Source organism: Alligator sinensis, unplaced genomic scaffold (assembly GCF_000455745.1).
Source record: "Alligator sinensis unplaced genomic scaffold, ASM45574v1 scaffold707_1, whole genome shotgun sequence".
NCBI lineage: Eukaryota > Metazoa > Chordata > Crocodylia > Alligatoridae > Alligator > Alligator sinensis.
In genome coordinates this window covers 32824-42271 of record NW_005842065.1, presented here as the reverse complement: position 1 = coordinate 42271, position 9448 = coordinate 32824, and the positions used below count along the sequence as shown (strand labels likewise).

Genomic DNA, 9448 nt, shown 5'->3' with positions numbered 1-9448 from the left:
CACTGCAGCCCTATCCCAGGGCGGGAGTGCCACAGGGCCCCCTCCTCTTCCCTCCAGCCTACACTGGGGCCAGACATGCTCCACTGCTGCCTGCATGAATTGGAGACACCGCGCTCCGGCCAGGGCAGGACAGAGAAAGCTGGTGGCCCTATGACAGAGCTTGGAGCAGGGGGCTGTGGGTCAGGAGTGAGGGGCACCAGGGTTGGGGCAGGGGCTGTGGATTGGGAATGTGGGGGGCACTGTCAGTGCCAGGGGACTGTGGGTCAGGAGTCAGGTGCACCATCATGGCCCAGGGGGCAGGGTACTACAGTCTGGGGAGTGAGGGGTACTGGCAGGGCTGGGGTCACTGGGTTGGGAGTGAGGGGCAGCTGCAGGGCTGGGGGGGCTGTGGGTTGGGAGTATGGGGCACTGGGGTGGGGGACTGTGGATTGGGAATGCAGGTGACTGGCAATGCCAGGGGGCTGTGGGTCAGGAGTGAGGGGCACCAGCAAGGATGGGGAGTGGGGGGCTGCGGGTCGGGAGGGAGGAGCACTGGGGTAGGGGTGGGGGCTGTGGGTTGGGAGTGCAGGGGGCACTGGCAGTGCCAGGGGGCTGTGGGTCAGGAGTGAGGGGCACCAGCAGGGCCCAGGGGGCAGGGTACTGCAGTCTGGTGAATGAGGGGCACTGGCAGGGCTGGAGTCAGTGGGTTGGGACTGAGGGGCAGCAGCAGGGCTGGGGGGTTGTGACTTGGGAGTCAGGGGCACTGGGGTGGGGGTGGAGGACTGGGTTGGGAGTGCGGGGGCACTGGCAGTGCCAGAGAGTTGTGGGGCAGGAGTTAGGGGCACCAGCAGGGATGAGGGGCGGCGGGCTGTGGGTCAGAAGTGAGGGGCACCAGGCTGAGGCTGGGGGACCATTTCAAAAGTAAATATTGGTATTTCCTCTCTCAAGTGATTTTCCTCCTTGGATGGTTCCTCTCTTGGCTACCAGAGTGCATCCAACAGACAGACAACATGGGTAAGTTCCCCACCTGGCAACATGCCGTACGGGGCGACATGTAGGGGGTGCACGCAAGTGCATGTGCTCACGTGCACCCCCTGAGCATGGCAGTGCACCCCCTGGACACTGTTGGTGGTGCCTGTAGGCGGTCGCCGCTTGCCACCCTGCTGCCTGCACCACTGGCGGCATCTGCAGACAGTCCACAATTGCCCCTGGCCACCACCGATGCTGCCGGCGGCACCTGCAGGTGGTAGCCAACCCCTGGTCGGTGCTGCCCCCTCTCCCACCTCCGCTGCCAACAGTGCCGGTGTTGTCTACGGGATTTCTGCACTTACTGCCATCGGGCTCCTGCCACCACTGTGCTCCAGCCGCTGCCAGAACAGCCATGCCTCCCCAGCCGCCGTAAGCACAATGCCATAAGAGCCCCACACTGAAAAAAACATCTGCTATGAACCAGTATTTAGCTTGGCACCTGCACCTGAATGGAGAAGTGGGTTAGAGCATCTGCGCCTTTGGCTTGCATATGTGGAGAGAGGTGAATCTTGGTTTCTGAAGAGAAAACCGAGCAACTGTGCTTCACCAATTCTAGTTGTTTGCCAGTTGGCTTCTGTCCTTTGCATAAATTCCTCCTGCTTTGATGTCTCACTGAGACATCCAGTGGTGTTGCTAGGTCACTGGTGTAGGCTTGGGGGAACTGACAGCAACAGGAAGACCTTCAGGGCTGGATTTGTAGGTGTGGAGAGGTTTGGGGCTTGTGACAGCAGCAGGGCTGTTAGGGGGTGGTACACCAAGGGCTGAGCTATCAGGTGACTTCACAGCGATGTCAGCAGAGCTTTTTCTCTGGACACTGGAGGTCCAACTCATGTCAGTGCAAGTGGATGAATTGCAATGGATTTTCTTGGCAATGGGAAGGAACTGGGGTCTTCTCTTATGTTGCAGATACTAACAAATGTGGGACACCTTGGCAGGTGGTTTGTGGGGAGAAAGCAGCCTGCTTCAACAACTCTGGAAGTTACTACTGCCATTGTATATCAGGATTCAAGTCTGACCCTGGGAAAGAGACGTTCATGGAGGCCAGTGACAACACTTGCCGAGGCAAAGACTCCCTGCTCTACCCCTCTGCTTGGCTGCAGCAGAGAGGCTGAATCCTGCCCTCTGGCCAGCCAGGGCAGATGAGACTAGTGTCTCATCTTCTCCCCCGCCCCCCCCTGTATTTTCAAGTTGTTTCCTTACCTTCAACCTAGGGTACTTTCCCTTGGGAAGGTGCTGGAGTGACAGCCTTTTTGCGGGACTTTTTTGTGGACTTCTCAGGTCCCTGGACACTTCAATTCCATCTTCTGTATTGCAGATGTCGATGAGTGTGCAACGCCTGGGCAAGTGGATTGTGGAAACCATGCAGACTGCCACAATGAGGTTGGACGTTATTACTGCAGCTGTTCACCAGGGTATGAGGCTTTTCCTGGGCTAGAGGATTTCAAGGACTTCTATGAAAACACCTGCGAAGGTAAGGATCCCCATCCCCTCCCCTCGGTCTGACCTGCATTCTGCCTGGAGAATCAATTGGAATTAGAATTGTTCTTTGCCAGGATATGCTTCTGTCTGGTAGGACAGTCCTGATCAGTCCTCTGGGGGTTTGTTCTGGCAAAAGACAATATGCTTTTATGCTTAAATGCTCAAATGCTTTTACAACTATGAATTTCTGTTTACAATCTCTGGATTTATATTGTGAATCATGTCTGCAAACCTAAGAGTGCTAATTTTGCACCCTTAAAAGGATCTCAAGGAACCCTAAGGTGCCATGGCATCCTGGTTGAGAACCACCACTCTAAACAGCCTTGCATCAAGGCTTGAGATAGAGAGTACTGGTGACAGAACAGATGTTCCCCCTAGCATTGTGGACTACTAGAAAAGTAGCAGTTTACTCCTGCTATAATGGAAATTATCCTTTCAGCTCACACTTGAGTTGAAATACATAGGTTAAAGCTTTGTTTTAAGAACCCTGATTCTCTTCCCAGAGGTTGATGAATGTAAGAGATTTCCCAACATCTGTGGGCAGTCAGCTCAGTGCACCAACACCAATGGCAGTTACCACTGTGAGTGCAAGACTGGCTATATCCCTTCAACTGGCATTGGGAACTGGATACAGAACAAGACCATGTGTCAAGGTAAGTTTTGCATCAGCAGGCAAAGGTGTCTGCTGACAGCTATGCTACGTGCAGAGTAGATAAAGGTTATGCAGAGGAAGAGAAGGGGGAGAGGGAAAGAAGTATATAAACTTAGGGTGGAAAAAAATGAAGTGAGGCAGAGAGAGAAGAGGAGGGGAATTTTGCAGTGGCCTTTGAGTTGGCATTGAAGCACTGACATGCAGATAGAAATCATCAGGACTGGGGAGGGAAGGGAATTATCCCGAGTATAAGCCAATGCAAAAGCTATAACCTTTGCTCTTATATTTCCCACATTAGAACCCCCCACCTTTAACTGCAGCACTGAATTTGAGGGAGCCGTAGAGTCGTGCAGGAATCGCTCTCTGCAGGTACATTTTGCACTATTTCCTAGTTGGTCAGGGTTTCGCCTTGTGTTTGAACCAAAACTGCATTAAGCCCTAGGTGGAATTCTTTGTCATGATATGCATTGCAGTAAGATCTAGAGAAATCAGCAACCTGTTCCACATACAAAGTACCCGACTCTCTTGCATTAAAGAGCTTGCAAAATAAAAAAGCAGAGGAAGCTGTTTTATCTACTGTTTACTGAAGAAGAAGGCAGGAAGAAAAGAAGAGATTATCACTAGGGCTGTGCCAGTCTTCGAACTGTGCTTCGGATCCGGAGAAGCTTTGGACACTTTGACGTCCAAAGCAACATGTCCAGATCGAAGCACTGGCTTCCTTAGGCTTTCTGAAGCAGTTCAGAGCTTCCGAACCGCTTTGGAAAACCTTCGGAGCCCCTTTGGAGATCCGGCCATAGGGCATATTGGGGAATCAATGAAATATCTATAACCCCTGCACCACTCTTCTTGAAACTTGGCAGACTTTATGGTCCCAGCAGAGGCTACCACTCCTGCAAGTTTCATTCACATCAGACAAAAAACAACAAAGATATAGATATTTCATTGATTCCCCAATATGCCCTATGGCCGGATCTCCGAGGTGGCGCCAAAGCTTCGGAGCCGCTTCGGCTGGATCAAAGTGAGAAACCAATCTGTAGCTCCAGATCGGATCCCTGGTATCTGAAGTGGCCGGATCCGAAGCCAGATCAAATAGCTGCCTACTCGCACAGGCCTAATTATCACATCCCTGCACACACAGTGAACCCTGACAAAGGGAAGTGAAGTCACTCTGGCCTTCCCCTGCAGCTGATCTTGGCTGCATTAAACAATAAATTGCAAGAGCTGCTGTAGGGTTGTGGCCAGAGTGGATTCATCGGTGCATTTCCAAGTGTCATGCCTTCAAGCAAGAGAGGGTCGGTGGAGCACGCTAGACAGCATCTCTCGTGGAACACCAGGATGTGGCCTAGTTGGTACCCAGAGCTCCTGAGTCCTGATTCAGGAAAATCAGAATTACACTGAAAGAAAGCACAAAGGCTTCAGTAAATTGAAGTGCACAGTTAAAACACAGAAGTGATATATACACTGTCTCTGTAATGAGGCCAACTCTCTAGCCTTGTTTGTTCCTTTTGCAATTGGGCCCTGATCCTTAAAAGTTTAATCACATGATTAATTCCAGCAGGATCAGGCTTCTTTTATGTGTCTAAGTGAAATAGCAATGGGAAGTGTTGCTTCAGTGTCCACAGAAGAAGCCCCTGTCTCACTGTCTCTCCACAGAGAGGGCTGAACAGCAGCAACAGGGGACTTTGCTCTTTCATTATTTTGACTTCAGAGATATTGGCCTCTACATGCGAAGGCAGAACAGCAGTGTCCTCGCTGGAGGTAAGAGTTTTTTAACTTCTGGGTGTACCCTAGAGCCCTGTGTGGCATTAGCAGCTACATGTACACAGGCATGAAGCTGCCTGTGTTTGTCTGCACTCTATCTATAGTGGCCCACCTGCTTCAGTCTTTTCTGACTTGCAGTAGTTGGAAATACTCAGACAGATCGAGTGGGGCTCAATCTTCTAGTCCCACAGGCCAGATGAGTGGCATGGGCCTGGTTTGTGGGTTGGATCAATCCTTGCACCAGTCGCTTGTGCTAGGATCAGGCTCTGCACTGTCCCCGCCCAACAGGATTGGGCCCCATGTACTGGGATCAGATCGTGGGACCCGTCCATACCAGGACTGGGCCCCTTGTACACCAGAACTGGGCTCCAGGGCCCCATGCTGCCCCACACATCCTTGCATGCCAGGATCGGGCCCCAAGCCACCCTGCATGCACAATTCCAGCATGCCAGGCCATGCTACCTGGCCCTCAGGGTTCCCTGTAGGTCAGGAAATTGGGCGGCAGGGGAGTAGTGCTACCACTCTTCCTGCCTCCAAATTTTCAAACCTGTGGGAAATTCCAAGAACCGGATCACCCAGCGCTGAGGGCTGGATCTAGCACATGGGCTGGGAGTTGAGCACCTCTGGACTAATCCAATAGGGAAACCTACCCATACCCAACCTCCCCAACCTTTTATTTATATTCTCTAGGGAAATATAAAGATATTATTTTTAATTTCCCAAAACAATACAGATGTTTGTCGTCTCTCAGCTTGAAGCGATGCTTCTCAGCCAGCATTCAGTGAGCTGCCTCAAGATCCTTTTCAAGGGTGCCACGGGGTGCCACATAATGTTAGCACTTTTAGGTGCACAGACGTGATTCACAGGATAAACCCAGAGACCACAAATAGAAATTCATAGTTATAAAAGCTCCGAGCTGTTGTGGCCTTTGAGTCCTTTGCAATGCGGTAAACCCAGAGGTCGCCAATAGGAATCCAGTGTTAAAAACATTCTGCCCTGCTGTGGGCTGAGTTCTTTGCAACAGAGGAACTGCTCTAGTGTTTTGCCTGTGGTCAAAAAATGAGTGAATAGTAAGAGCTGGCATTTTCCCCGGGGGCGTGGGTGGAGTCTATTGAGGAGCGCTCTGAGTCTAAAAAAGGTTGAGAAGCACTGACTTCAAGCATAATTTCCCTACGAAACATCACTGCTCCCTGGGAACATGAAGGATCTGTGCCAGGAAAGTCCAGACTCCTTATCAGCAGGGTGTTTTTTTTCCCCCATCCCCAGGAAGCAAATCGCAGTTTCAGTTCCCTCCTGAACTGTACCGCTCTCGGGACCAGCAAGGATGAGGGAGAGGTGGCATTAGCTGTGATGCTCCTGCTGCAGAGTGCAGAACTGATGGTGCTGGCCACAGCGCTGAGCTCTCCAGAGGCAAAGATGCAGAGCATAGCAACAGAGTCTATGGGTGAGGCTGTCCTGTGGCGCCCATTGGCCCCTGCTGACTGCTGTGATTAGAGGCTTCCACACTACAGTTATGCAACCGCCCACCCCTTTCTCCATGAATAATTGCTGGGTGTTAGGATACATTGGCAGCTGCCTCAGAAGGCTTTAAATGCACGTTGGGCTGCTTGCCCTTGTGGGAAGCAATACTGAGCTGATTCCCTCTGACCAACATGCTACTTCCTCTGCAAGAGACACAGGGCTGGGAGCTGTACAGCAGGATCTCTTGGGGCACAAAGCATTGTGAGACAGGGAGAGAGATGCAAAACCCCAGTACCCAAAGGGAAAAAACCAGAAGATCCAGTATCCCAGGCAGAGCAGTGGCAGGGAAGAGACCTGGTCTGCAAGGAACAGGAAAGTGCATTCACGGAAGCTCTGCTTCTTTCTTCCCAGCTTTTGAGACCCGGCTCATCACAGAGAACTGCAGCCACGAGAGTGAGATCTTTCATCTGAGAGCTCAGGGGCAGATGATGGAGATTCACTGCAGTACAGTCAGCAAGGCCACTACACAAGGTACCAAGCTGGCAATGGAGATGCAGATGGAGCACACCAGCATCTGAGGCTGTCCAAGACCAAGACCATTTCCCTGTTAATAGTGCTCCAAAGCCCAGTCTCACTTTTCTCATTCTCTGCGGATCCCCCTGGATTGGGCCATGACATCTATCTGAGTCAGTGGTCCATGTTGGCAGAGCTAGTAGTTCTCAAGCTATGGTCCATATAACTAGACAAAGGCCTTCATTCTGGGCAGTCTCACTCCATAAGAACTGTCCAGGGAGGAGATGGGAGGGTCACATCACATAAAAGTGATCCAGAGAATGGAAAGATTTGGGATCCATTGACCCACCATGATGCTCCAGCACTGAGCTCAGCTATGCCCCAGTTGCCTATAGAAGGCCCATGAAAACAGGCTGATATGACCTAACGGGCTGGTAGCTAATCTTCCAGGACCGTGGCCAGCCCCACAAGGCCATCTTCTTCTCCTGTACTTACCCATGCACAAGATAATTTCCCTTTAACTTCTTCCCTCCTGTAAAATAAATGCTCTTCTAGGATAAGGCAAGGGGGAAATGAAGATGACTGGTTAAAAGGTGGGGAAGTTCCTGGGTTCTGTTTCCAGGGGTTTCACCAACCTACTGGTTAATGTTGGGCCCCTGATTTGCTGCTTGTTCTGGTTTCTGTAACAAGAAGGTATTACACATCCATGCAGGTGTGGGAGCAGCTGTTTTTATTTCTTACTCCACCCTCGACTCCATCATGAATGTGGGGAACCAAAGCCCTAGTGAGAACCTGGAGAAGCTTCACCTGAACTCCAGGGTGGTGAGCAGCGTTGTTGGAGATGGGACACACACTGGTAACCTTTCCAGACCTGTGAACTTCACCCTGTTGCATAAACGGGTAGGTGGAGTTCCCCTTTCTTTTAGACCATTCTGGGGCCAGTTGGAAGGGGCATCTCTGGATGAGGATTTGGATTGTGTTGCTTTTCGGGGCCCTCTGAAGTTCTACGCAGAGGGACCATGCTTGTCCCTAACCCATGGGGGAGCTGATGGAGAGTTTCACCATGTCACATTCTATTGCATGTAAAGTACTAACCAGTCACAGCTCTGCCCACCTGGCCCCTAGATGGAATAATTCAGAGAAGCTTCATATAGACGGTGAAGCTCAGAGCCTGTGGATGAGTGGCAGTAGGACTTCTGCCTCTTTCCACAACTTTCCCACAGCAGAAGGATCCTGGCTGTCTTTTAACTGCCACCCAGAAGTCCTGACTGAGCTCTGGGCATTGCATGGAGACAGCCCTGGATGCATTGTTGCGCAGTATAGATGTGTGACAAGAGGCGGTATTCTCTTTGTGATGCCACGAAGTGTGTTCATGCTTCCAGGCAACGGCCGAGGATGAAAATGCTTTCTGTGCACGCTGGAAATTCATTGCTGGAAAAGGCGTCTGGTCTCTGGGAGGCTGCTCTGTTCTGCACACCAACAGCACTCACACAGCCTGCAGCTGCAGCCACCTCTCTACCTTTGCCCTGCTCATGGCTACTGCCCCTGTGGAGGTATCTCTCTTGGCCCACAAATCAAAGGCTGGGCCCTGAGCTCAGCATTTGCTCAGTCCCACCTCAGGCAAGCTCCTTCTGAAGCCTTTCTCTGAGCATGAGTGGCATGGGCCTGGTTTGTGGGTTGGATCAATCCTTGCACCAGTCCCTTGTGCTAGGGTCAGGCCCTGCACTGCCCCCGCCCAACAGGATTGGGCCCCATATATGGGGAGCATGTCCTGGGACCCCTCCATACCAGGACCAGCACCCCTGTACACCAGGACTGGGCTCCAGGGCCCCATGCTGCCCCTACCCATCCTTCCATGCCAGGATTGGGCCCCAAGCCACCCTGCATGCACAATCCAGCATGCCAGGCCACGCTACCTGGTCCTCGGGGCTCCCTGTAGGTCTGGAAATTTGGCAACAGGGGAGCAAAAACAAATATAACTCTTGGGTTTATGATGCTTGTCTTTCTGCGCCGCAGGAGAGTTATGGCCTGATTGTGCTCACCTACGTGGGGCTGAGCATCTCCGTGCTGTGCCTCTTCTTGGCCATCCAAACCTTCCTCCTGTGCCGCTCGCTGTGGAACGTCAGCACCGCCATCCACCTTCAGCTCTGCCTCTGCCTCTTCCTCGCTGATCTGCTCTTCCTCACTGCCATCACCCACACTGGAAATCGGGTGTGTCCTTAATTTTCAGGACCCGTTTCTCAATGCTGCCTTGTTTCACCTGTGGCAGGGCAGAGCAGGGCAGTGTGGCTCTGGATCCATTTTGTGGCCTCTGGATTCTGGGGCTTAGCAGACTGCAAAGGGTGTCCCAGGAGGAAGTTTCTATTTCCACCCTTATTAAGGCTCCTTTTAAGGTGTATTAAGTGCCCTAAGTTTCCTTAGGTGCTGGAGACTTAGGAGTTCAGTCCACCACTAACCCTACCATTTCCCACAGAAGAACAGGTAGATTATGTGGCTCGTCCAGCATCAGTCTGGAAACCTGTGGCAAAGCTGGGGACAGAGTCCAAATCTCACCTAAACCCCCTCCCATGCTCT

General features: G+C 51.9%; 1 protein-coding gene across 1 annotated transcript in view; it reads left to right on the top strand.

The window, feature by feature from the left end:
* Positions 1–989: 989 nt before the first annotated feature.
* The window catches only part of LOC112550264 (adhesion G protein-coupled receptor E3-like), a 13354-nt gene continuing 4895 nt past the window's right edge, over positions 990–9448 (top strand). Inside the window, exons 1-9 of the mRNA XM_025203990.1 lie at positions 990–993; positions 2324–2479; positions 2991–3140; positions 3438–3508; positions 6167–6344; positions 6773–6892; positions 7587–7774; positions 8257–8427; positions 8891–9085. Of these exons, the coding sequence (XP_025059775.1) occupies positions 990–993; positions 2324–2479; positions 2991–3140; positions 3438–3508; positions 6167–6344; positions 6773–6892; positions 7587–7774; positions 8257–8427; positions 8891–9085 (1233 nt within the window). The remainder of the gene's footprint in view (positions 994–2323; positions 2480–2990; positions 3141–3437; positions 3509–6166; positions 6345–6772; positions 6893–7586; positions 7775–8256; positions 8428–8890; positions 9086–9448) is intronic.